Source organism: Aphelocoma coerulescens, chromosome 18, assembly GCF_041296385.1.
Source record: "Aphelocoma coerulescens isolate FSJ_1873_10779 chromosome 18, UR_Acoe_1.0, whole genome shotgun sequence".
Taxonomy (NCBI): domain Eukaryota; kingdom Metazoa; phylum Chordata; class Aves; order Passeriformes; family Corvidae; genus Aphelocoma; species Aphelocoma coerulescens.
This window is the reverse complement of record NC_091031.1, coordinates 5196883-5224089: the sequence shown is the minus strand read 5'-3', so window position 1 is coordinate 5224089 and position 27207 is coordinate 5196883. Positions and strand designations below refer to the sequence as shown.

Below are 27207 nucleotides of genomic sequence, written 5' to 3'. Positions count from 1 at the left end.
CCCCGCAGCCGGGACCCCTCACACCGCGCCAGCGCCGGGTCCCGCTGCCCCGGGGGAACCGCCACACTCGAACGCCCCGAGCGGGGTCAAACGTTCAGGCTCATTAACATCTCATTAACGCATTCCTCCCGGTTACCGGGGAGACGCTCCGGGCCCGCGGGGGGGCTCGGGGGGGTGTCCCGGGGTTCCCCCCCAGTACCGGCCGCGCGCGTGCCGGGGCGGGGCGCACGGGGGGGGCGTGGCCGTTCCCGGGGAGGGGCGTGGCCGTCGCGCCAATGGCGGGGCCGTTACCGGGCGTGACGTCAGCGGCGGCGGCGGCTGCACGTGGGCGCGGGGCGGGCGGGCGCAGAGCGGCGCAGAGCGGGCGGCGGGAGCGGCGGCGGCGGAGCAGCTGCGCGGCGGAGGGGCCCGACCCGCGCCCGGTCCGCGCCCTGTCCCGCGGCCCCAGCGCCCCTCGCCACCGGCGCTTGGCCCGGCTCCGCGCCCGGCTCCGCGCCCGGCTCACCCGCGCCGCGACAGCGGCCACAGCAAGGGAGAAGGAACCGCTCGCCGCGCAGCTGCCCGCCCGGGCCCCCTCCCTGCCGCCGCTGGCAGCCCCCACCGACCATGTCGCGGCCGCTCCCGCTGAATCCCCCGTTCCTGCCGCCCACCTACGGCGTGCTGAAGTCCCTGCTGGAAAACCCGCTCAAGCTGCCGCTCGCTCACGAAGACGGTGAGGCTTCCCCGGGACCCCTCGCAGCGTGCCCCGGTCCCGCCGTCACTTGGGGTCCGCGGCATCGTTTTCCCCTTTTCCCTTACCTCCGCCGCCCCCCCCTCCCACCCCCCCGGGTTCTCCCCCGGCGATGGAGCCCCGGGACGGCTCGCTCGGGGCGCTCTGCGGGGAGCGGCGGCCGCCCCGGCCCGATGTAACGGGACGCGCTCGGTGTTCCCATCGCCGGTCCTGGGGAATGGACGCCAAGGGCGCTCCGTGCCACGGGTAAAGGGGGCCGGGATCCTCATCCCCATCCCAGCCCCACAACAGACCGCGTCCCCCGGTTCAATGGGAGAAAGTTGCGGTTTCCCCGGGAAGCGGCGGGAGCCCGGGAATACGCGCACCGGGTATGGCGAACGGATCCAGCGCGCACGAAAAGCAGAAACCAAGGGAAGGTCGGGCAGTTCCTGTCTCCTCGTTTTTCCGAGTTCCACTGCCAAGCGACTCGCAGGATTTCACCGGGGCTGTTGTATGAGGTTAAAAATAAAATGCTGCAAAGGCTTGGTAGCTGACAGGAAGCTTTATGAGTTCAGATTCTTGCAGATCTTGCAGAGAAATCAGGCGTTTCCCTTATAAAACGTGCACTGAAATCACTGGAGGCTGTAGAAATGAGGAAGCCTCCGTTTAACTTTTTCTTTGCGTCTACATTTGAATATTTTGTTGCTTCTTGTGCACATCAAAGCCGTATGCTGTCAGCCTTTGCCACTGTATGTTAGTATCGTTTAGAAGTGTGGAATTTGAGGACTACTTTGCTTGTGCAAGGACTAGCAGGATCGGGACCTTAATTTAGAAGAATGACAGGTTAACAGATCTCAGGGATTTTAGGCTAAGACTGTTCCTTTTCAACAGAATATTTGAATAGCTTTCAGTTTGCTGGAATAATTGAATGTTCACTTTTAAGTCTGTTGATTACTTATTGAAGCTGACATTCAAAGCTGTGCATGGAGTGGAATTGTTAACTCAAAACAGACCGCAATCTCAAAAATGTGGTTGGATCCAGCAAAGGTGCTCAGTGACATGACCCCTCAATTCTCTTCCAAGTACAGTGAGTCAAAGGAGTTACTTTTTTGAAGGGAATATTCCTTTCTTACACCTGAGAGTACAGCAGAAATAATGGAAATAGTAGTAGCTAGTGTTTTAATTACTGAGCTCTTACATGTTTGTTATGTGTTTTTGTTTAAGCATTCGGTAAAGAAAAAGACAAAGAGAAGAAGTTAGATGATGACAGCACCAGTACCACAGTCCCTCAGTCAGCTTTCTTGGGTCCAACATTATGGGACAAGACACTGCCGTACGATGGAGACACTTTCCAGTTGGAATACATGGACCTGGAAGAATTCCTCTCAGAAAATGGCATTCCACCCAGCCCAAACCAGCATGAGCCTAGCCCACACCAGTCAGGTCTCCAGCAAGCTACCTCAGCATCACCTTCTGTCATGGACCTCAGCAGCAGGGCTTCTACTTCAGTCCATCCAGGCATGGTGTCGCAGAACTGCATGCAGAGCCCAGTCAGACCAGGTAAATCAGCCCTTAGAACTTCCCTCTGGAATTTGGCGTGAGCCCCTCCTCCCCACTGTAAATCACTGCTTCTCCCTGTGCAGCTGACAGGCAGCTTAGAGCCCAGAGGATTGCTGTCACTCACACTCCAGCAAATAAAAACAGTAGCTCCAGTTATTGCTAACCTGCTCCACCACGATTTTGGTTTAAATTATCTAAGGAAAGCTCTGGGAATTCCAAGGAGACTTGGCTATCTTAGTTAGTAATCTTAGCTGTTAGCAAGTAAAAAGACCACAGACAGAATGGCATAGATGCCACAGTGTTAAATGAGAAGGGAAAAGGACTGTGAAAGAGAATATTCCTTCAGCCAATATTTGATGTGAGAACACAGGAGTGGGCAGTTACTCTGGAGTTAAAGGTTAATGCTTCTTACTTGAAATTTTGGCCATAATCTTACTCTCTACTGAGCAAAGTAAAATTTGCCACGGGATCTGAGTTTTGGAACAACATTATAATCGTGTTTAAATTGGCATAAACTGAGTGTAACTCTGACCTGAGTTTATAACTTGCATCTGCAGTCACCTTAAGCTTAAGAAAACACCATGGAGTCCAAGGCCTGGTTGTAATGTGCAATTCCAGCCCATCTGATGTCTATGGAAGTCTTCTATTAGTTTATTAGCACTTGAGATCATCCCTTTAGAGACACCAGTCTGAATCCAGAGTAACTGCTCTGGCTTGACATCAGCATGGCTGAGATCATGGGCAGTGGAAAAGCGTCAACATTGAAGTTTGGGAAACATGGAGCTTTGCCTTATTCCTTAAAAAAAAATACAGAGAGTGACTTATTTATTGTGCTCTTCTGCTCACATGAGGTGTGCTAGAGCAAAGTGTGCTCTTGGCAGCAGGAAACCACTCCTCTCCCTTCTGCTTGATCATTTGCCATGCTCAGCGTGTGAAGTCATTGTCAGAATCATCTGATAAGGAGGCAAAATAAATAAATAGAGGGGCAAAAGTTGTGGAGCAGGATGAAATAGAAATGTCTTACAAGTCTGCAACATTCCTGTCTCGTTAAAAAGAAATAAAACATCCCCCAAAGCTCCCCAAACCCACCAACAGACTCCTTCGCCCCCCCATCAGAAGTGTGTGTTTAGTCATGGATTTCATTTACTTAATTTTACTTTGTGTGGATTTGACTTTGCTTTGTGTTTCAGTTTCAAGGCTTTTCATGGTTAACTGATAACTTATAAGGGTGTCCAAAGTTAAAATATATTTGGAGTAGGCAAGAGCAGAACATGACCCCTTGCTTTTTCTGAGCCAGCTTTAAAAATAGTGCATATGTGCTGCACCATTTTCTGTCACCTGTGCACACATAAAATTAAAAGCAGATAATCTGTCCGCAGCCTCTTTTTTTTTTTCAGAGGAGCCTGGTAGTGAGCCAGGCTTTTAATGATCACCTGTCAGAATTTATTTGTAATCAGCTGTCTGTGTGACTTTTCAACTCATCGATTTTTTTTTCAGTTTTTCCTGAGCCCTTTGCAGCTCAGGGTTACAAACTTATCTCACTGTGCACTTTTTTACTGTTGTAAAGGATGTTATGTCTCTTGAGGTAGGATAAAACATCTAAATTTGCAGGTATTTTTCCCAACACCATCTTGCCTTAACAAGAATAGAATTTTTTTGTTAAATGTGTTTTTTGATTTTTTTTTTTTAAAGGGAGCTCATTTCACTTCTTAAATAATATATTCTTGTCCCCCATTACAGATGGGAACTGTGACTTAATTAACAGTAGTCTGGTTTATCATAAGGTCGTTGAAATTTTTACGTGCTGTCATGTGAAAATATTTCTTTGATAGTCAGTACTGAAGAGGAGACCATCTCACAGTTTAGTGTTTGAGCAAGTTTGAGAATATAACAGTATATATTTTTCTAAAATTTAGTAAAAGTAAAAATGAGCATTTAAGAGTTGTCATAGAAGTGCCAAGGCAAATGTGCTGCTTTGGAAAACGGAGGTAAATGTTAAAATCATTGTAGTGGAGCCTGTTGGTTAATATATCTTAAGACATTTAAAATAGATTTTTTTATTGTCACATAAAGAAAGCTTTTTAATTGGTGTGAGCTATCATTCCAGTATGCATAGTGTTGTGATTTGTGTTACTGTAATAAAGCAAAGAACAAGTAGTAGGAAGTTTACAATTTCAGTACAAATTAATGTGATCTTACTACTTTCAGGAAAACTGAATGTTTTAGGTGATAGTAATTCTAAAAGTATTTCATTGGTGTGTTTTCTGAATTTTGCCTTGCAATGGGAGCCTGTTTGAGCGCATGGGGCTGGAGGAAGGGTCCAGTCCTGTGCTGCTCCTGTTCGTCTTTAAATGGCTGTGCAAGTTTGGCAGCAGGGCTCACGTGCAGGTGGTCACAACTCCCACCCTGGCTGTGCCTGTCCGGGGTGGGGGACATTCCCCCTGCACGTGGAGCCCCAGCTGTGACTCTGTGACTTAGGGATGTGGTGCCCCACACCCCTCAGCCCCGGGGATGGTCCGTGGGAGAGCAGCATGAGGAGATTTAATTTTGTGCATGTGTTCCAGCACAAGCCTTATCTGTCTGTGGGAGTGAGTGGTGTTGCCCAAACGTGTTTTGTGCCATGTCTGGAAGAGATCAGGAGATCTGCACTGGCATTCCCTGAGTGTCATCAGGCTCAGCAAAACTGTGCTGACCCTGACTGTGAACGTGACATTACCAAAATCCTCACTGATTTTCTTTCCCCTTGCTAAAAACATAATGGCAACAAAAAGGTTCTGTATGAATATAACTTAATTCTGTATTTCCAGCTCAGATTGTCTGGTCAATGAAAAGATGTTCAGGCTCACCAGTTTATCATCTGCAAAGAACAAAGCAAGCACCTACTTCTCATATATTTCTGTTCAGGGTTTTGTTTTGATGAGGGACACAGGGTAATGACTTGCAAGAGTGAAACCATGTATTTATCTTTCACAGTGCTGATTTTGTTAATAAAAAATAGTATTTTGATTTATTTTAGCATTGCAGACCAACGTTCATTGTCATGTGTAGATGCATTTAAAACTTCTGTTTTGTCTTTGTATTGGATGCCAGTAGGTTGGTTGAAATCTGTGGTCTCCTCAGAAAAAGGTTTTCAGATTTTTTTGAAGCTTTTAAAGTAACCCATTACTGCAAACACACTTTTGTGGTTCTTCATCTGTTGCACACCTCATGTAGTCTTTTGGTGGAATGTCAATCTCCATTTAAATGCAGAGTCCTTTAGGAAATCTGGAGTAATTTTTAGCTGTTTGTATGTAAAGGGAGGGTACATGCTTTGTAGGTAACTAGTTGGTTGTTGCTTTTTACCTGGCTCTTTTCCCTGTGCATCCCTGATGGAAATGATTTGGGCAGGGTACTGTAAATGGTTTGAAAGGTGTGAATTCAAGAATCATCAGCTAGACCTGATGGAGAATCCGAACTAGAAGGTTTTTGGGATTTTGTGGTTCAGATGGGAATTTTCCGTTTGCCACCAAAGCCTTGGATGTGGAGCTGTGTCACAGGGATGCTTCTGGCACAGTGATAACCAGGTGTTGTTTCTGCCTTGCTCCAAAGGAGGACAGGGCTGTTGGGGGCTCTGAGAGAACTCCCTCCTTCCTTGTGTTCTCTGGTGGTGGTTTTCTGTCTGTGTTGCCTGCATGGCTGGGTGCCTTAGACTAACTACTTGCCAAAGTTTATTTAAGGAAAGAAGAAAAAAGAAAAACAAGCTTTGTAATCCACTGCAGAAATATACCTGTGTGCAATATCTGCAAGTCTTCCCTAAAAAAAAAGTAAAATTAGAGGCGCATTAATCAAAAAGCTGAGAATTATTTCCATGTGGAGCACACTTACACCTCCCACCCCCCCCAAAGAACACAAAGATTTTTATGAAATGCTGCGGTTTATTTGATTAGTCCAGATATTCCATCTAGAGTGCAGTATCCATTACCTTTGGCTTCTTACACAGGCACTGAGCTGCAGTGACTGACACCAGCTACCATTGGGTGGGTTTCAGTGTTTTTTGGAGCTCTTGTTTGTGATAGGCATGGTAGCCAGCTGGGAGAGGCTTGTTCTTGTTCCATGCAGCCTCATCCCGGGATGGCTTGGTGCCGGGGCAGCCCCCAAAGGGTGTGTGTGCAGCACTCCCTGTATTGCAGCCTTCCTTCCCCTGCATTTCTTAACGTGACCTCCTCCTCCTCCAGCACAGCTTGGCAGAGTGAAGGGCAGCATTCCCAGCTGCCAGCTTGTGTGTGGAATCCTCTCCTAAGCTTTAATCATTGTTTACAAGCAGTCCCTGGGTGTTGCACGAGCCCCTTCTCTCTCAGAGGCCAAGGGCTCTCTACCTGCAGCACCCAGGAGGGAGCTGGGAATTTCCTGACCTTTGGTCTCCCACGTGACGATGGGAATGACCAGCTCCACCATCCCAAGGCTGGTACCAGGAGCTGCTCTTCACATTGAGCCTCACGTGAGGCTCCGGGTGCCTGCAGGACCATGTGCTCCAGGCACGTGTCCCTGCCCTGTGCAGCCAAGCTCAGCCCAGCTCCGCTCCTGCCACTGCCAGCAAGGGCCCAAATTGCACTGAGATGGAAAAGCTGCGCCCTGCACTGCTGCTGCCAAGGAAGTGCACTCTGCGGGCAAGCCTCGCAAAACTGCTTTCTGGATCAAAGGGAGATGCAAAATATATTCAGGCAAATATTAAAAATAGCCTGTCACATGATAACGGGGGGAAAAAAGTGCTGAACGCACAGGCTTGTTAAGGCTGGAAGCAAGAACACTGTGTCTCCTTCAAGAGAGCTAATTTTAATATTCACAGTTAAATGTTGATTATTGGTTAAATAATTGCTTGACTGTGTGAAAGAACTTGAAGTTAGTTCAGAGTTCAAACAGTAAACAGCATGCAATAATCTCGGGTGTTGGGCTGTATTTTTAAATATCCCTGGCCCGACTCTCCAGGTCTCGTAGTGCATTCCATACAGGGAGAGCTCCTTGTGCAAGGAAGGGCTGTCCAGACTTAGGAAGAGGGCACATACAGGGAACACCTAGGATTTGGTTGGGGTTTTTTTTGTCCTCTTAAAGATATTTCAAGGATGTCTTGAGTGTCAAGCTTGTTACAGTTACTTAGAAAAGTACAATGTATTTTTCAGAGCTTTGCTTCCCATCTCAAAGTGCATTGCAGAGTGATTGAATGGTTCTCAGTGCAGTGATTTGATTTAAGGAGCGAGTACACCCTGAAGTCTTTCATAAAACAATACATTATAGTGAAGAGAGAAGACCTCATCAGGAGATGTATACAAAGACACTGATATTATCTGATTAGATGAAGCTACATTAAATTGTTCAATCTCTACATATTTTTATGAGAGCAAATTGGCAATTGTGGAAGCTGCAGTGGCCAGATTCTGCCAATTAATCTCAGCAATAAGTACTTTGCTCCTCATGTGGTCTCCCTGATTTCTGTATTGCTCAGCAGGTAGGCAGCTTGTTGACTGCTCTCCGTCACCTCCCAGGTGGAGCAGCAAAATGTCACCATTCACTCTCTTGTCATTCATCTTTCTGGAATTTTTTTTTTAAGGGGGTTAGCAGCTCTCAGTGGCCAGTGGAGTTTTTACAGGATGAAAGGACTTAGTCACCATCAGGTCACCATTAGGACTTTAGTGCGTTATGAAATCAGAAGTTTGGTTGCCTGGCAGAACACTGTGGAGCTGTTCAGTTTACATCACACAAAGCGTGAGCATAGGTTTCCTTTTTTTTTTTTTCTTTAGTAAAGTCTTCCTTTCATAACAAATAAAATATATTTTCAATATTTTGTCTGAATTTCACTGAAGACTGGCGATCAGAAAAAAATATTTCAGCAAAGTTATTTCAAGAAAAGCTGTGGGTTGATCTCTTCTACCTTAAGCAGATAATGAAAGCTCTGAAAAAAAGCATTTACTTAAACCTCGAATCTATTCCACTTAATGGACTAAGTTATACATAATCACTTGGTGTTGAAAATGAGTGTAAAATCCACAACTGTGTCAAAATGAATGTATGACAAACAGGTTTTTTGTAGCTTGTATAATCTTTTTTTTTAAACGAACAAATGGTGATAAAGAAGCTCTCTATCAAAAAGCTGAATTTTGTCCTGAGAGCTTGAGAGCTGCAGTGTGGAGAGCTAACACAGGTGGGTAAGGCAGCATGTGTTGCAACATTTAATTTCTTTTCTTTTTTTTTTTCTTTTATTCTGGTGCTCTTCACAGCACTTCAGCTTTGCATGACTGAGGTGCTATCCATCAAGTTTTAAACAAATGCAAAATATTGTTCAGCTTCTCACATTTCTGACACGCTTAAAGCTGTGGTACAGTTCTGCTTCTCCTGTCCTGTTCTCTCAACTAAGTTATGCCAGGGCTAAATTTGGCCCAGATTTTTGTTGTGCACCCTCCAACACCATTGCTTAGCTCCTCTGATGTGGCAAGCTCTTGCTTCAGGGTTCTCTGCTCAACTTTGAGAAACAGCTCTAGCTCTTCATCCCACTGGCATTATTCTCTTGTTCATATTACTTGCAATTTAATGAAAACAGGCACTGAGCATCTTGGAGCTCTTTGTTTTGGTGTATGGCTGTTGTAGGAGGAAATAAAAAACTCCAAATTGCATTAAGGTTCTAGAAAACTCAGCTTCTTGTTAGCTGGAACACAAATGTAGATTACTACACAAAGCAGGAACCACAGTTGTGATTCCTACGAGCAGAAGCTACAGTGAACTGGAGCAATAACTCACCTGTCACCAAATGTCATCCTTAAATATGTAGGTGTATAAGCAGAGAGGCAAAAATACAGAGTTTGGCAAAGATTTCTTGAAGATGGAGAATGGTTTAAAAAAAAAGCATTCTTTTCCAATTAGCCTGAGGGAGCTCAGCTTGCTGTAAATTCTTTGTTCTGGAACATGGCTATGGACAATAGGTCAAAGATTAAGTAATTCATTACAGAACTGGTTGGTTCTCCTGAATTTAATAAACAAATGAATGAACAGGGTTCTCTGTCCGCAGAAAGATCAATTAATTTGTGTGGCAGTGATTGGATCTTAAGTTTTATTTAAAACACTTGGAAGGCCTCCCTGCTTACTTAATGTCTATGTGGACATTGGTGTTTTTGAGGTGACCTGGTCACTCAGCAATCATGGGACAGGTGAAAGCACACCAACAGAAATTAAATGTGGAGAGGAAGGAAACTGTAAATTGCATTTGGAAAGAAATTAAGGCACAATAATGTGAAACTTCAAAGCACAAAATACTGCAGAAATGCATTTAACGGAGCAATCAATATTTTTAGGACAGCAAGATTATTGAAATAACAGCACTAAACCTTCTTGTAGAAGAGCACATTGCACAAGAACATAAAGCACTGCAGAACATAAAACATAGGCTCAAGGCTTGCACTGAAGCAGAGGAGATGACTTAAAACAATTCAGTCATTTTTACAAACTCACCATTGCAACATTTCAAAATGAGTCTTATTCCAGCAAGATGTCTGCTTAAAAAAACCAGCTGTGTTCTTGGCTTAGTACTGCTTAGTAAGTAGGAACTAAGCACTCAAACCCAAATTCTGTTCCTCATCAAAACAGAGAGGGTTAAACTGAATTTGAAGGTCCCTGCAGCAATCAGCCCTCAACCACTGCCTCTCTTTGTACTGCATAGTGGAAATACAGATGTTGTGGCATCTGCAGCCCCTGCAGCTGCGGCCCCTCGGTGGGGCACTGCCCCTTCTGGGCACGTAACTCCTGCAGCTCTTGCTTGCTCTGAGAGATGAGCATCGGGGTATTTTTTTGTTCCAGTTTTTCTATGAAAACAAACCAAATCTGGTCATGCCAGGTGTATGGCCTCTTGCCTGTTCCTGCTTGCTCGTTTTTGATTATATTGGCTGATTTTAACCAAATGTAGCAAGAAAGTTGTGATTTTGAAGAATTAATTACAGTCCTAAAATTTTCTGAAAATAAATGAGTGGATGTATGAGTGGATATAGGATGGGAATGTGTTGCTGAGCAGGAAGAGTAATGCAAATGTGCATTTTCTACATCAGAAAATGTACGTTAGACCTTTAAAATGCCTGATGTGTGTGAAATGCTTCTAGAAAAGCTGACACCCTTTTAGACACCATGAGATGCCAATTCACTTTGAGAAAAGAATCTGCAAGAAACCAAATTTAATTGGTTTAGTGTGTGTTGGAGGGAGGGGAGTCAAACTTTTTCCACCATTCTTCTTCCTTGGAACTCCTCAGCTTCTCAGGTTCTGTGATTAGATGAGACTCTGGGGTTTCATTTAAAAAGAGAATTTAGAAAATTAGCTGTAAGGTTTGTAAGCAAGATCTTGAAAGTTTTTATTCCACGCAGTGGAATGGTCTTGGTCCTCTCCAAAGCCAAGCACAGTTAATTTACTGAAAAATTTCCTCAACTTTTATGCATCCTTGCTGTATCCTTTTCTTCTTTTGCAGCAGAGTCACCCTAGCTCTGCTGCCTGGTTTGAAGCTACCTTGCAGTGATCTAACTTGAGATTTGTGGCTCTTATCACAGTTATTGCAGCGTCACATGCAGGCGGGTGTTCAAGTGACCTTGTGCATCCCACTGCTCGTCCTGCCCTGCACACGGAGCTGGCTTGCTCTAATCTGGGACATTTTCCACCCTGCCACCGGGGTCTGGGCTGCAGCGAGGTCAGGAGTCAGAGGGGAACAGGGGAGAGTGAGAGTGGGCTAAAAATGTTGAGGGAGGAAGGAAAGAGGAAAAGCGGGTTGTGGCAGGGTATGCGTGCTGGGAGGAGGGATGGGGGAGCACAAATGAGGGGGAAGATTTGTTTTCCTATTGGCTTTTCAAAGTTGTGCAATTTAAGAATTGGATTAACCTGATATTACTTTGTTTTTCTGCCAGATTAGATATGTTGAGTTTCTTGGCATTGTGGATTGTACAGTACATTGTGTGCTGTAAAATATGGGTGTGTCGGGACAGAGCTGTAGTGACACAACCTGCTCTTGGTGTAATACAGTGCTGCTGGGTAGACTCCCCTGCTCCCTCTCCCCAACACATTCTTGTAGGGCATTTACAAACCTGAGAGAACCTCTTTATGTCCCTACATTTTGTTTCCAGCACAGCATGAAAACATTTTAGTACCGTTTCTGATAAGATAACACTTAGGTGAGGTCCAAGAACCTGTTTGGTCTGGCTGTGGCATATGCAATATGAAATGTCTCTAAAAAAGAAAAAAACTGCTTGAAAAGACACTCAAGAGTCTCTTCCTGCTTCCTCAGGATTAAGTTGGAGAAGGTTTATTGGGAAATGCTGCAATTTTTTCTGTCTGCCTTTTTTTTTCTAATGTGTCTAAAACATTGCCTTCACCTTAGCTTTCGAAGAGTGAAAAAGCAGATACAGATCTGAAATAACTGCAAGTGCTGAGCTCACTGTTGTTTGAAGTATACCACAGCAGCATATCAATGTCAAAGTAAAATTTTCACAGGAGTGTATGTTTGCTCAATGGGTTTTGGTTTTTGTTTTTGTTTTGTTTTTGGTGCTCCATTCATCCTGAGATAATTTGGTTTGGGATATCCTTTTTATACACTGGGCTTGCCCTGTGAAACAGCCCAATTCTTTCTGCTTATTGCTGAGTGAGGGTGGAGTACTAAAGAAAGGTGGCCAGAATCACAGCCCTGTCCAGCTGGGTGATCACTGCTCTGATTAATAAAGAGTGTGAAGACTTTGGGAAGTGAAACTACAAATACCTTGGGCACTGTTGTTTAACTCCTACTCTGGTTTTCCAGACTTTCCCAGGGACCTGAGCTACCCAAGCAGGTTGGTTTTGAGGGACTGACCACAGCATGGCCTTTGTCACCAGCTGTCTAAGGGCCTGGCCTCTGTATCAAGAGCTGTACACTGAAAACTGAGGAGTTCTGTCCCTCCCTGTAGTGAAGGTTGTTTTTCTTGGAAAAGAAGAGCGTAAATAAGAGCAGGTTAATAAATCGCATATCTAGATTCTGTCATGCTCCTCAGCCATGTGTTGTTACTGTGTCTTACTCTACCACCTCAAAAAGGCAAAAAGCCACAGCGCTTGCTCACCAGCTGAAGGTGTTTCTGGAGCGGTAGAACATTTTTTGAGAGCAACACCAACTGAGTAAAATGGAGCAGGAAGCTGACCTTGTGAACACCTGCATCACTGAACTCTATACTTACATGAGAGAATTAGGGAAGAGTGCAGCATATTTAAAGTTAACCTGCATATCTGCCTTCTGAGGAGGTTAAACCACAAGCCTTGAGTAACACGTTGGACAGCTGTGGTTTGGGTGTCTGCTTGAAACACCTTGCCTGTTGGTGCCTTGGCACTTAAAAAATCAGGGCATGGATTGTCCATGCTCCAAGGCCTGATGTTGATGCATCCATAATCACGTGGCTGCCCTCAGAAAGGCTGTTCTTTCAGTTGGACCATGCTCATCACCAGGTTTAAGAAACACTTTTCCAGTGTCTCTTATCTGCTCAATTTTCTCAGTGCGACACGGTTGATGTCATTGTTGAAAATTGTGGTAGTCTCTGTCTGAAAGCTGTTCTGAACACGTGAAAAGGAGTCATTAGCCAAGGAGAAGGAAAGAGCTGGAGGTGTAATTGTCAACTCGTGTGCGTCTCTGATTTCACCAGGTGCTGCACGTGTCTGGTTTATCAATTTATTCCTGTTAGAAAATAAACAAATCTCACTTTTCTTATGTACTCTGGTGACTGCTTCAGCCAAGTTGCTCTTATCTGCAGCAGGGATGTACTTCTGAGGTCTTGTGTTTAGGGGCTTTTCTTTCTGCATCCACGTGTAACCTGCTCTCAGGGATCATGTGCAGCTCTGATGCTGGCCAGGGATGCTGTTTGTCTCTTCCTAAGTCAGTTATTTAAAAACATTATTATCACTACTATCAAAATATAATACCTGACATGGGGGCAGGTGTTATCCCTCATGTTTTTCAGGTTGAATCCTTTGGCCAGGTTCTATCTCACTTCATAGATGTTTCTCTGTGTTCAGCAGTGGCTGTTCACGGGGTGCCTGCAGTCTGAACCCTGGGGGATGTGCATCATCCATCCTGGGCCACATCCTGGAAGGCCTGAGCACCTCTGAGTCTCCTCAGTGTGGACTTCAAAATCACTCAGCATTTCGCATTTTTGAAACACTGATGAGTAGCTCTCACTCCTATCCAACGACGAATTTCCAGTGCCTTTTCCAAACCGGGTTCTCTCAGGATCTGCATCCTTGCAGGAGCTGGTGATGTGTAATTCTAGTGGAGACCCAGGTGAACGCCGGGTGCTCAGCCCTGGGAGCCCAGTTAACACCTCATTAAAATCCACCACTGGCAACCCAAACCTTTAAGCAAACTCCTCAAGTAATTTTTTCTGCTGCCCTTCAGTTTCCAGCCCGTGGCTGGTTGATTCCCACTTTCTCACGTTTTCCCAAGCTGCTGGTGTGTACAGTCTGAAGATCACATTTAACCAACACAAGGAAATCAGCTTGGCCCGACAGGCTTCTCCATCACGTGGCTGCAAATGTGTTCACTCTGTTCTGCCAGATTATGGTTGGCTGAGCAAAATACAGTGAAGCTCTGGGCTGCTGGCCAAGCTTTTATTTCAGTTTGGAGCTTACAGCCACATATTTGCTCTTTGGCAGGACATCCACTGGGGTATATTTGGATAGTAATCTAGCATTGTTTTGCTGCATTTTCTTCTTTTTTTTCTTTCTTTTTTTTTTTAATGCACACAGATAGTATAATCCCAACACTTTGTCCAGTCTGTACGAGATTTCTCAGTGTACACCGTTATGTGTGTGCACTCAGAACTTGTAGCTGTGACCTTTGATAAATATAAGTCAAAGCAATTAACTTTCCTTTACTGAAAAATGCTGGATGTCCTACTCTTTGCCCCCTCTGTGCTGATAACAGAGCTGTGTTGTTACTCTTTCCAAGATCAAAAGCTTCACTAGGGTTTGATTGAAGTCCAATTATGGAAGGAAGTAACTGTGCTGGAGCCCTGAAAATAGCAGTAATTGTTAAAATAATAAAGTGTGTCCTTGTGTGTCTTTATAATATTTAAAACTTCTTTTGGGGTGGAAGGGGGTGGCTTTCCTCTAGCTTTAAAATGAAAATATTCGCAAATGCCTTGTGGAAATAGGAGTGTGCTGTTAGAAGAATTTCTTTTCTCTGGATTTCTTCCTTCAGTTCTCCACCCCAAGTTGCCGTCCTCAGAAGCTGTTTGCATGCAGCCTGACTCATGCAGGAAAATAAAGCTGGATTTGATTTTTAACTGTATGGGAGGCTTTGAGTTTGGGGGGGATAAAGGCTTTATGATGCAAACTCCTTTATTTCTCTGTGAAACAAAAATGGGCTTTTCAAAATGCAGCATGTTTTGGAAAGTTGGCTCTGGGTTTGAAACCCCAACATCTCCAAGGTCACCCTTGTATGAAAAAGCAGTACAAAAAGACATCATGCTTGGGGAAGGGGTACAAAACATGAGGGCAAGGGGCAACATCTGATGGACAGTTCCTGTCATCTTCCAAAGGGACATTGCACTTCCAGTGTGTGTGGAGGGGTTTGTTTGGTTTGGTTTAGATGGATGGTATTGAGCCTTGAGTTGTGGGGTTTTGTTTACTTTATCAATATCTTTGAGCTGTGTCTGAACAGATCAACACTGGCAAAGCTGAAATACTTTTCCCCAAATCTTTATGTTGTTGTTTAGGATATAAATATGTTTTTGCTTCCTCTTAATCTTTCCTGCATCCTCAGAGAGGAGGGAACCTGGGAGAAAGCCCAGGCTCTCATCTGGAGTCAACTGCTTCAGCAAGAGCTTCAGCAAGGGAGAGCTTTGGGTCTTGATCTTAAAGCCCAGCATATCTAAATGCCTATTTGCCCGTTGTAGTGTTGAGTTAATTGAAACACTGATGTGAATAAATAGAAATGAAGATGATAATATGGACAGTGATTGCCATAGGGGCTGCTTTGGTGATTGTACAGCTGGGACAGGTTTGAAATTACAGCAAGGTTTTACCAGGGTTTGGTTCTGTTTGGTTTTGCCTTTTTTAACTCAGGTGCTTGCACACACATCTGATACAGGTAGGACAGGATAATCCTTATGTGAAAATCAATCTTTGTGTACTTTTATTTCAGCCAGCTGGACTCAAAAGCACTAAGTACTTGAATAAAATCTTTGCATTATAGATAAATGGTATCAAGTAATAAGCCCAGAGGATTGTACAGAGCAGGACTAGAATTTTCTTGGCCCCTTAAATTCTTAGGACAGAACCTGTTAATTCATTCATTTGAATTTTACTGTTGCACTCTCTCCACTGCAATAAAAATTATTTAGACTTTTCTTTTAAAATCATCTATTTATTCTGACTGTAAGACAGCTTTATGTATATAACATCTATAAAATACTCTCCCTTTTCAGCTCCCTGCTCTTACTGGGTTTGGATGGATCTTTGGCATACAAACTGCTTCATTGCCTTCTGGAAATTTTTAGTTATCAAAAGCCTTAGCAAGGGGCACCCTGTTGGTGTTTATCCAGTTGGCAGCTTGAGCTGCTCTCAGAAACAGCCCTGACTGATCTCGAGGAGCTGCTGAAACTCATCAAGCAGGTTCCTGCTCACCAATTATCCAGTTAAGCAGAAAGAGGAAAGGTGTTTCTCTTGCTTGTGTTTTTTTCTTTGCAAAGTTTAACTCGTTCTTCCCCAAGCCTGAGTACTTGAGGGTGTGTAACACGGCAACAGCAGCAGGGAGAGTCAGCGAGAGGGGCAGAGGGGATCTCTGACCTTGCACAGTAAAATCACACCAGGATTTCAGCCCTCAGGTGGGACAGATAGGCAGCTTCCAGCATAAATCTACAGCATTCTGATTCTTCACTGAGTCCTATCTAGTGTCCCTCCACCAGCTTTTTGTCCGCATTTTAACAAATCTTAAGAAAATAAAAGAGATTCCCCCCTCCAACCAAACCCCTCCCTACTTCAAAGCCAATAATGAATGTTTCATCGCTGCCAGAGCAAATTTGTTGATTCCCAAACCCTCCACTGTGTCTTGGTTGGAAGACTTAAATTGCTTGCATAATAAGTGCTGGGGATAATATAAAATAAGCTCTTTCTAGTAGAGTTCTGGTTTTCAGTATATATTATAAGAATAAATAAATGCTCAGATGATAGCAGACAGCTGGGTTGTCCACATCTGACTGTCTTCTACATTGATTTTTAAGACAGCCCATGTGCATGACTTCTTGCTGGCTATCAATACCAGATGTGTCTGCTTGGAATTCAGAGGGATTGTCAAATGACAGTGTAGTTGTAAAACAAATCATTTTGATCATGATTACTGAAAATAGTAAATGAGTGGGTAGGATAAAGTGAAGAGATATTCTCAATTCCAGTAGAGAACAAGAGGATTAATTGGCTTTCCTGACTGCCATTAACAAGCAGTGACTTGGTGAATATTTTTTTTCCTTCCTACCTCCTGCCCAAGGAATTGGCTCCATGAGCAGCACGACCCTGTGGGTTCTCTGATGTGTTACACGGCTCCTGCAGCCAGGGAGGGAAGAGCTTCTTTCATTTACGTTGTTTTCACAAAGCTTGTTGGTAGCACATGTGGATGCCTTGCTGCCAAATTGGTTGGAAATTGGCCAACAATTTCCCAAGCTTTTGGGAGGGGGCCGGGCAGATATGCACAGCAGGACTGCACAAAACTCAGTTTTCTGGGAAATTAGCTAAAGAAAAACTGTCAGGTACTGGGGGCACTGAAATGAAGTTTGCAAAGCAATTGAAGGAACTGAAGGGCCATTTGATATCTTAATTCTGTACATGTCCATTAACCAGGTGCATGAGATACAGTCCTTGCCCACAGGTTGGATCCACACTGGTAGATTTCCATCTGCCCAGGACCTGGCTGGAGCACTGAAGTGTAATTTGGTGACTGCACTGATTGTTTTGGAAGTGGCTGGAAATGCTCAGGAAGAAGCAGATCAAAATACTCATCAGCTTAGGTTGTGGCAGAGCTTGATCTGGATGTCTTAGCTGTGCTGGCTGAGTGGTCTGTGAAATAACCTTTTTCTGTAGGTAGGGCTTTTCGTACATTTCCTGAGTAGCCCAAGGGTGTAACTGAATATTTACTACTGTTCAACATGGCTTTTTATATTTTTAAAAGGAAGATTTGTGAGTGCACGCATTGGAATGCTTGTTAATAACAAAAATTGAACAGAACCTTTCCATCATCAGGATTTTACTGAGTTTTGCTTGTGCACTGAACCCACAAAGACCTTCTCCAGGCAGCAAAATGGAGGCCAAAGAGGTAGAGCCGAATTCTGGGGTTACTGAGCAAGGCAGCTGCAAAACTGGGTGACCACCTCATCCCTGGCAGCTTGGACAAACCCTCTGAACCAGGTAAGGGTGGGTTGGGACTTCTGCTTCAGTAGGTGCTTCTTCCAGGCTGCAGATAAGGCAGCAGGTGAGGGCTGGGGTTGTGTTGTGGGTGGGCAAGAGCATCTGAGCTGGGTGTGAGTTGTGTGGAATGCAGGTGCATAAATAGCCTGGGCATGAGGAAGCAAAATGTTTTCACCTGTGAATAGATGAGTTACTTCTGCTGATGTGCACAGGAACACAGGCTTAGCTTCTGTAGAGAGAACACATTAAAAGTGGCATGAAACATCTTTATCGTGAGACTAGCTCTTAATTTATTTCTGAAAATCTGGAATATCATAAATCAGCCAGTGCCATTTTCTTTATTCTTTCTGCGTTTGTAAAAGGAGAACAAATAAAAATGTTCTGTAAGCTTTGCTACATTTTTAAGAAATACCATTTATATGACACAGCTCTATTTTGTATAATTTTTTCATATCCAAAATACAGAGGGCTTTAGAATAGATGAAAAAAAGCTGCATATCTGAGTTTAAGATAAAATAAGATGATCCCTGTGATAGAGACAGCAGAAATGATGTGATACGACAGTTGCTGTAGCAACACCACCTACTTCATGAAAATCAGAGTTAACAGGAGTGTAAAAGGTAAAGCCCACATAATTTTCCAAGCCTATGAATTGCTGCTGCCCTCAGCCTGCAGTGCTTTCGAGCTCTCCAGTGCTTCTCCTTCCATGTGGGCACAGAACAATCACCTTTTTCCACATGGCCAACTCCTGCAGATCCCATCCTGTGCTGAGCAGGGGCACACGGTGGGAATTCTGCAGGTGACCTGGGAATAAGAGGGGGACGAAGGATTTTGTCCTGTCCTGTCCTCTCCCCAAATCCTCTCAAAAGCCCCGGACAACAGAATACTACATAAGGCCTGTGCTGTCTCTACAGAGAATGGGATGACCACCAGTGTAAAGTCAAGCAGTCAGTTCACTTCTGTGGGACTCAGCTTGTAAAGCCCTGCTGTGTTTAATATGAATTGTTAAGTGGTTTAGACACAGAAAGTCTCAGGGATAAGGGCACTTTCCCCCCTCCCAAATAAACCCAGAATAGTGGTGCTCCATACCTCTGCATTTATAAAATGCCAACTCCCATGTTTAAAAGCTCCTATATGCAGTGAATTGATCAATGATTTGCCAGTGCATATTGGCCTCAAGGTTACATTAAAATATATTATTTTCAATATATTGATATTTTAAAAATTATTGACTTAATAATGATTTTTGTCATTAATTGGCAGTGGAGAGCCATGCTGTGTGTGATAACAAGAGTAAATCTTTAAAAATCTTTATTACTTGTGGATTGGGGGAAGAGTGTTTAGAAGAAAGGGCAGTCTCATATGGAGTCAACTTTTTCTGATCCCTTTTGCTGACATGCCTCCTGAAGGCATCACAGTAAATGCACTGCTCAATAAATGGAGGGAGGTTTGATTTCTGTGTCTTGGGGCATTTTAATTTCATTTTTGACATCATTCACTATCTTCACAGATTCAGCATGCCTATTGCATTGAGAACGTGCATAGTAGTGTGTTCAGAGGCCTAGTTCAGGGCTGTGGGCAGTTTGCAGAGGAGGTCACAAGAAGGAATATAAATACTGGAATTCCAGGATTTCTTCAAGAGATATTCCATCACCAGCCTTTTTCACTGCCTCTGTTTTTAAAAGATAAATCTGAAGGTTTTGGTACATGTTGCTCTGTCTGGTCCATGTGAGTGCTGTTGTGAGCCACAGAAGTCTCTGGAGGCATTAGTTTGGGTTTGGAGGCTCCTCAGCAAAGCAGTTTCTTGCCATTTTCTGCTACTCAGTGACTCCCTCACATTTAGAAGTGAATTTACCAGTGCCCAGTGTTCAGTGCTGTAGTATCTTTTAATTTGGCTTGCTTTTTGAAGTTACCTGATTTTGCTTGTGTCTGACATGCCACCAAAACCTGTTTTATGCAGTAGCTGTAAAGAAGTAGTTACAGACACAGGGGTAACGTCCATATTCAACAGCCTTTTCTCTTGGAATTTTCCCGAAGTGGTGACGTGTTCCCTTCCTTCCTCTGGCCCCCTTTTTCAAGCTACCCTGGCCTGATGCATCTGTATGGTTTATAAATGGAGATAAATGCATCAATAGAGAAAAAGCTACAACCACACACGCTTTATGTGTGCTCCTTGGGAACAAAGCTAGTATATCAAAGCAAGTTAGACCTCTGCAGTTATTGGGCTGTAACAACCTGAGTATATTTTTTTGGGTTTTGCTGTTTGTTTGGAGTTTTTTTTCCAAAACATATTAGAGGATCCTAATTGAGGGCAGAGAGAAAATAAAATGTACTCAGCCTTACTTAGGTTATAGGAACAATGTGTTCCCATTCTGGCAGCTCTAATTCTTAAAACGTGATTATTTTATACAAATCACCATCTGTAAATTGTCACATAAAAAGTGTGCTTCATTTTAGTGAAACATAAAATGGAAAAAATTGGAAAAAAGGGAAAAAGAGTAAAAAGCGACTGCAACAGATAGTTCAGATTTGTGTGCACAGAGCAGATCGAAAGAGAAGAGATTTGCAAGTTCCTGTAACTCTGCCCAGTGACCTCTTTTCCTTCAGGGATGTATTCCAGTGCTGCTGATAGCATCTGTTGTCTGTCTCTCACTCCCCATTAGCTGCTGATTGGGAGGCAGAGGAAATGGACCTGTTTCACGTGGCTCTTCCATGCCAGTTGAAATCTCCCTTGACTGTGTTTTGATAACACACCCAGGCCAGCAGGGCTTGGGTACCAGAACTGGGTAATAGATCCATGAGTCATGGGTGGCATATGCTGTCAGGATTACAGGAGGGCTCTTTGCAAGACCTGTTTACTGAGAGCGTGCTGTCCTAGATAGACAAATAAACAGAACAATGGGAGAGGGACTGACTTGGTCTGGAGCGTTGAAAAGCACATTGGCAGTGGCACAGACACATCTTGAGGACAAGTGTTGTCTTTGTTTTGAGCAGAATTCCACATGAGGGCACATTTATGGGTGGTGAGGTTGTAGCAAGGTGAGGTCTCCCAGGGAACAAGGGACAGGGCAAGAAGAAACAGCCTCAGGCTGCACCAGGGGAGGCTCATGTTGGATGCCAGAAGAATTTTTTCAGTGAAAGGGGGTTTAGCATTGGAAGGGGCTGCCCAGGGAGGTTTGGAGTCCCCATCCCTGGAGGTGTCCAAGGAAGGCCTGGATGTGGCACTCAGTGCTTTGAGCTGGTGATGAGGTGGGGATTGGGCACAGCTTGGACTCAATGATCTTGGGGGCCTTTTCCAACCTCAATGATTCTGTGACTCTGTGCTATATGAGGCTGTTACCTAAATCAGGGGCTCTCTCTAAAATCTACTGGTTTATTAAAGCTTGGTACATAATTGTCCAAGGAAAGGAAAGTGGATGTTTTTGTTTCCTTCAGAGCAGATTAATTTTGATGCTTCTCTGGAACCTTCCCTTTAAGAAAAGAATTACTGTACTTTCTGAGGAATCTTGCTATATGTGAATTGCCAGGTAATGAAAATATGCCAAAGGATGTCAAGAAGCTCCAGTGTACCAGAGAATATAAGCATCTTGAACTGAAACATGCTTCTAAGCCAAGTGTAAATTAAAATTAAATACCAGTGTGAACGTTCTTCCCTGCAGCTCTTCTTCAGACCCCGTCCCCACTGAATTCCATCTTGGCTGATCAGCATCCTACAGAAAAATCAGAAAGGCATTTAGGAATGCTGTGGATTTCATGCTTTTCAAGAATTTTTAAATCCCTGTTCAGTGTCGCAGAATCAAACCCTCTGTTCCTCCATGTAGCCCTTCTGCAAGGGGATTGTTCAGAGCAGGAACAACTACTCTCAGGCATCTTGCACGGGTTGTTTGGAAGGGAATAAAAATTGGATTTCCTGGTTGTTTTCAGCGATGAGGCCTCATTGAGCTCACAAGTGCTGCCTTCACACAGGCTAAAGTCAAGGAAGGGCTTTCAGAGTATGAGATGAGTCTTAAGTCCAGGAGATGTAGTGAAAGATTTTACCTGCTGGTGCCTCCTATTTGTTTATTGCTTTTGAAGGGCAGAACGTTACTGGGCCAGCAGGCAAAGGGTATTCCATTCACTTCAAGTTAACCACAGGCAGGAGCTGCAAGTGAAGCCCTCAAAGATCTACAAATACACAACCTGTCTTGGGGTGACTTCCTGATGCTGTATCCCCTATCGCCTGCTCTATGCCAGACATGAATTCTGTGTCTTTAAGCTGGGTCTGAGAGAAAGCGGGGGGGGGGGGGGGGGGGCGGGGAGCCGAGTGAATTCTTCAGAGCAGTTTGTGTTCAAGGACTCACACACTCCCCACGCTCTCACCGCTGCAGAGCCGAGGGAGCACCGTCCTGCTTTTAGCCAGCTCTCAGCTCTGTTTCTCAGGAGAGAGACACAGAGTTTAAATTCTTTGCTTTTTAGCTAGCCTGCTAGCTGAGGCAAGAAACTTTTCCTGGGACTGGCTGGCTTTTTTTTCTTCTCCTGAACTGTTCAGCTTTGCTCTGGTCTGGAACACCATCACCGGGAGGTCTCACACCACAGCCTGGAGGGGCCCACGCTGCATCCCAGCTCCAGAGAGAGCAGAGCCACACCTACAGAAAGGACTCTGAATCTACCAGGTTTTCTCCACAAGAAGAAGGTTTATTATCTGACATTATTGTTTTTTTTCCTCTCATGCCTGTGTGCACCCTGCTTGTTAAATAAACAGCTTTTTTTTCACTTTTTTCCAAGAAAATTCTTTCTGAACCTGGATAGGGGAGGGGCTGCTGAAACCTGCCTTCTATTAGAGGATACGTTCATCTCAGACGTTTCCTCCTAATTTGTCTCAAACCCAGACACAATCGAAGGCCATGTGTGCAGCCTCCGATAGCAAACCCTGTCCCTTGGAAATGCAGGCTTTAATTACATTTTTTATGCTCTCTTTCCCCTTTTCCCATTTTGCCTGTGGAGCTCAGACCAGCTCTGGGCTGAATCAGGGCCGTTTCAGGAAGGAAGTGGTTGTCTGTAGGATCTTGGATCTTGACCTCATTTACTGCAGATGTGAGAGGATGCAGGGAACAGCAGGAGGAGAAGAGAAAATCTGGCAGGAAGGACCGAAGGATTTTGTCTGGAGAGACTGGACTTTGCATAAAGTTTCAGCAGAATTCTGAACAATTAATTTGATTTTGTGGACGTGTCACACCATGTGTTTGCTTCCCTTTCTGTGAGAAGCCCAGTGTGACACCTTGGGTGGCTCTCACCTGTGTCCCACACCTGCAGAAGCCCATGAGAGAATTTGAAATGCAGCCAATGCATACAACATTTGCTAGCCTGAGAGAATGGTGTTTTGATTTAAAATATCTGTACTTCTTCATCTGCAAAGAGAAGTGTTGCCCCTTCTTTGATGGGAGTCTTGTTTCTGAAGCATACAGATACAGTTGTTGTCAGTGCTGGATGGAACTCCTGAAACTGTTTCTCTACAGGGGGTTGGAATAATTTATGGCAAATATTATTTGGATAAATCAACATGGGTGAAACAAGTGTCTCCTTAAGGAGGAAAGAATCCGAGTAAGATAGTATGGTATTGGAACTTTGAAGGTTGTTGCAACCATGACTGTGCTTCTTACACAGCTCTTGCATTTAATTTTAAAAACAAATTGAAAAGCTAGGCTTTCTCATGTGCCACTCTTACAACAGGCACATTGGAAATGAGTAGAAATGGACCTGACTGCACACTGCACTGTCCTGCTGCTGGGACTGAGTAGAGGATGATAACTTACCCTCACAGTAAGGAGCTGAAGGAGGACAGGGAGCTTTGCCACTGTATTGTTTGTTGAAGAGAATCTGTGGCACTTGGGAATCTGGAGCTGTGTTTGTACCATCAGCACAGGCACTCTCCTGCCCTGTTGCCTTTGACAGTGCTCTTCAACCTAATGCATTCATCACAACCTTTGCTGGAACAGCCTTCCCCTTCCAGGCTCTCTCCCTCTCATCTTTGGCTGCCAGTCTCTGTCATCCTCGCCTTCCTCACCTCCTTACCACCTTCTCAGATTTGAGTCCTAATCACTTAATGAAATTGTCCTTTCCTCCTCCAGCTTGTCCACAGTTGGAGCACGCTGCCCAGGGAAGTGGTTGCATCACAGCTCTGGAGGTTTTTAAGAAACATGCAGATGTTGCACTGAAGACATGGTTTCATGGTGGAGTTGGCAGTGCTGGGTTAATGCTTGGATTCGATGATCTTAGAGGGCTTTTCCAATCTAAACTATTCTGTGATTCTCTGAAGTAACACTGACCCAGGAGCTGCCATCTCTTCCAGTGCACAGGCCACTAGCACACTGCATTGAAAAGTTTGCCAGAAATTTTTAACAGGTTCAAAACAAAGTATTTTTTGCGGAACCTTTTTCGGGAAACTGTAGAACCATTTTGGCAGAAACACAGCTGGCACACAAGAAATACAAACAGAATGGTTGAAATCTGGCAAAGGCCGAAGGAACTGAAGACAGCATCCTCTAACGGGAAGTGTCAGATTATATTAATAAGACTACCAGTCCTGCCTGAAATAATACTGTAGAGGCCTGGAGCAGGAGGCACGCAATGCTGAGAGGGGAAATGACAATTCTTTCATAATTAAGTGCACAAGGTTTGTAAACAATGCTGATATCTTTAAAAAGTACAGATTTTAGAAACACTTTAGTGTGCCAGTCTTTTAGTGTGTGTTAAAAGCAGCGAATTATGTGGTGGTTGCATTGGGTTGAGATCCTTCTTTCTGCGGTGAGTGTTTGCAGTCACCCCATGTTCAGCAGAATCAAGTTTGTGTAAGGTAAGGAGTAGAGGAATGTCTCTGCCGGGTTGGAGCCGTGGTCAAGATACACAGATCTCCTGTTGCCTGGGGAGAAAAAGCTCCTATAACAACTGCTTGCATAAACACACCCAGAGGTGAAGCATCTTCTTCACCCCAAGGCAGAGAGTGGTTGGGTTTGTCCTTCCAGTTGAGGGCAGGAGGATCCCAGTGTATGGCTTTAGTCCTGTCCACCTAAATAGTTTCATTTCTGGAAGACACTACAGTCTTAATAGCAGGGAAATTACATAGAATAAGATAGGATAGATAAAAGGTTGCTTAGAATATTGTGAGGAAGTGACAAGATGCTGTCCGTAGATAAACCTTGACCTCCAGAATACCCCTTTTACTTTGCTACCCTATGGGGATTTTTGCCTGTCTCAATCCCTGTGCTCTTGCCGTGTGTTCTGCAGTGAGAGAACTTCTCCTGGAGGCTGAAGCAGTTAATGCAGAGATAGATGACAGATTAGTCCAGGACAGGCTGTGATTTAGAGCAAGGGAACTATCCCAAATAGCTGGCCAGCTGCCAAGGGGATAGACAGCTTGGAAAACATACAGGGAGAGCTCTGGAGCAGCTCTGGGTGAGGATTATCTGTCAGTTTAACCACTGCACTGCAGAGCCTGACTGACACACACAGAGTACCTTCAGTTTGTATAAAGAAAAATGATTAGCAAACATATTTTATCTCTGGGCTGCTAATAAATTGAGTAAGAAACTCCTCTTTTATTTCCCTCCAATGTGTGTAAAAAATAGGGAAAAATATTTTGATTAGAACATTTTCACTCCCTTTTCTTCCTCTTGTCGCTGTTCTCCAGCTGGCTGTTGAGCTGATGAAGAGTGTAGAAGGGCTGTGAGAAGGGAGATTTTCTGAAAATCAGACACAGTTCTATGGGAGTTGAATGATTCAGAATTGCATTCCACATAATTTACCAGGGATCTCTCACAGTACAGATAAGAAGTCTGCCAAGCAGTGGTGCAGCTGAAGAGGTTATTTCCGTCTTCACTCTCCTGGGCACAGCTGGTAGGTGGGATGTTTCAAAAAGGGGAAATTAAGAGTCAGGATATGGTGATTGAACTCCCCATGATACCAGATCAGCGTTTGGGTTTTGTAGGTATACAAAAATGCTGCTATACTTTTGAATTGTGAATTTCAATTATTGCAGGCAATTAAAAGCTGCTATTTTTTTTTACCAGCCATTTGGTGACCTAGATGACACAAGTGAATGGCCTCAGTCCATTTCTCTCTGAAAAAGGAACCACACTGAAAATATTACCATTACATTGGACTTCCTCACTGGCAGTCTCTGCCAGGAGGAGAAGGAGGAGGACGACAACTGAAAGGATTAGAACAGCTAACTTTCTTTCTGGAAAATTTTCCACCATGCTAATGTCTGCCATAGCAACACCAAAAGCATTAGCAAAGGCAAGATGTTAGGGCAGCAGAACTGCTGGGGTTGTCAAAACCTGCTGGTCCCTTTGCCAGGAGACACCTGGAGCTGTGTCTGTCCTGGCATACTCCTTCTTGCTTGAGTGCAGCTCTACAAGTGGGAAAGGCTCCAGACAAAAGGCCAGTGTTGACATAGTTGTGGTCTCTCCAGGCCATGGTTGAGACACATCACTAGGGTGGTATGAGGGGAAGTTTCCATTAACAATTGCTCCCGGCTTGCTTCCACCACCACCACCACCGTGGAGCTCTGCAGCTGGATTTCCAAAAGAGCTTAATGCTCAAGAGTTCTCATTTCAGCAACTTAAATAGAGGGGCTAAGTTCTTTCCAAAACACTTGGCAGTCAGCAGCCCCCATTGAGAACAAAGCTTAAGCACATTAAACAGTCCAGCCACTTCACTGTTGTGAAAATTTGGCTGCCATTGTGAGCACAGTGTTTAAATGATGCAGAGCCTGGCAAAGGCATCTGGCTCCCGATGCTGGGCACTGAGGGGCCTTACCTTGCAGAGTAGGCTTCCTCCTTGGCTGATTGCGTGTGCATCAGAGCCTCTGAGCAGCCCTTTCTGTGGCTGTTGTGACAGCTGGGAAGCTTGGTGATGCAAGGATTAGTTGGCTGCTGGGCACATGACATTCAGATTGCTGTGCTTATTTGACCTACCTCTGATTGCAAGGAATTTAGTGCATAAAAATAACACCCCGAACAAATTTGGCAGGAGGATGCAGAGCGAAAGTGCCATGCACACCCGGGGAGAGGAGCCCGGGGAGCGATGTAACACGAGGCCACGCTCTGCACTCCTGCAGTGACAGCAGAGCCAAGGCCAGCGCAGCCCACGCTGTCATCTTGGATTACGACAAGTTCCAGCACCACAGAGATGTCATGGCCACTGGCCAGCAAACTAACAAAGACAGGTTCCTGGCTTGCACTATTGGCAAAACTTGATAGAATAAATAAAAAGATCCTGGGCGCCAGGAGTTGCCCAGCATAAAATGCTGGACCAAGCATTACTGGTTTTTCTGCCTGGGGCTTGAGATACCCTTGTTAACTCTGTTGGTCTTGATGGAGTTGCTGATCATTTGCAGGAGCATGACAGAACAGAGACTGGCAGAGGTGTGTGTGCCATGTGGGTGTAGGATATCTACTCTTGGGGCTCCTAGTGATGGCGTTGAGACACATGGTTTGTTCAGGCTTTAGTGAACAGCATTTCCCTTGAACGAGCTTCTCACTGGCAC

At 44.6% G+C, this 27207-nt stretch overlaps 1 protein-coding gene and 2 long non-coding RNA genes across 4 annotated transcripts in view; 2 read left to right on the top strand and 1 right to left on the bottom strand.

The window, feature by feature from the left end:
* Positions 1 to 367: 367 nt before the first annotated feature.
* Positions 368 to 27207, top strand: part of HLF (HLF transcription factor, PAR bZIP family member) — a 36674-nt gene continuing 9834 nt past the window's right edge. Inside the window, exons 1-2 of the mRNA XM_069032862.1 lie at positions 368 to 712; positions 1934 to 2269. Coding sequence (XP_068888963.1) covers positions 607 to 712; positions 1934 to 2269 — 442 coding nt within the window. The 5' untranslated portion in view covers positions 368 to 606. The remainder of the gene's footprint in view (positions 713 to 1933; positions 2270 to 27207) is intronic.
* On the top strand, positions 17612 to 22437 carry LOC138120311 (uncharacterized). Its single transcript, XR_011155824.1, has 2 exons — positions 17612 to 17681; positions 22210 to 22437. It is a non-coding gene; the product is annotated as an uncharacterized lncRNA (long non-coding RNA).
* LOC138120310 (uncharacterized) lies at positions 17642 to 26543 on the bottom strand. 2 transcript variants are annotated; one of them, XR_011155823.1, is made up of 4 exons: positions 26478 to 26543; positions 21317 to 21391; positions 17857 to 17910; positions 17642 to 17727 (listed from the first exon to the last, which is right to left on the bottom strand). It is a non-coding gene; the product is annotated as an uncharacterized lncRNA (long non-coding RNA). The 2 variants fall into 2 exon arrangements; XR_011155822.1 differs by having other exon boundaries at positions 17680 to 17910.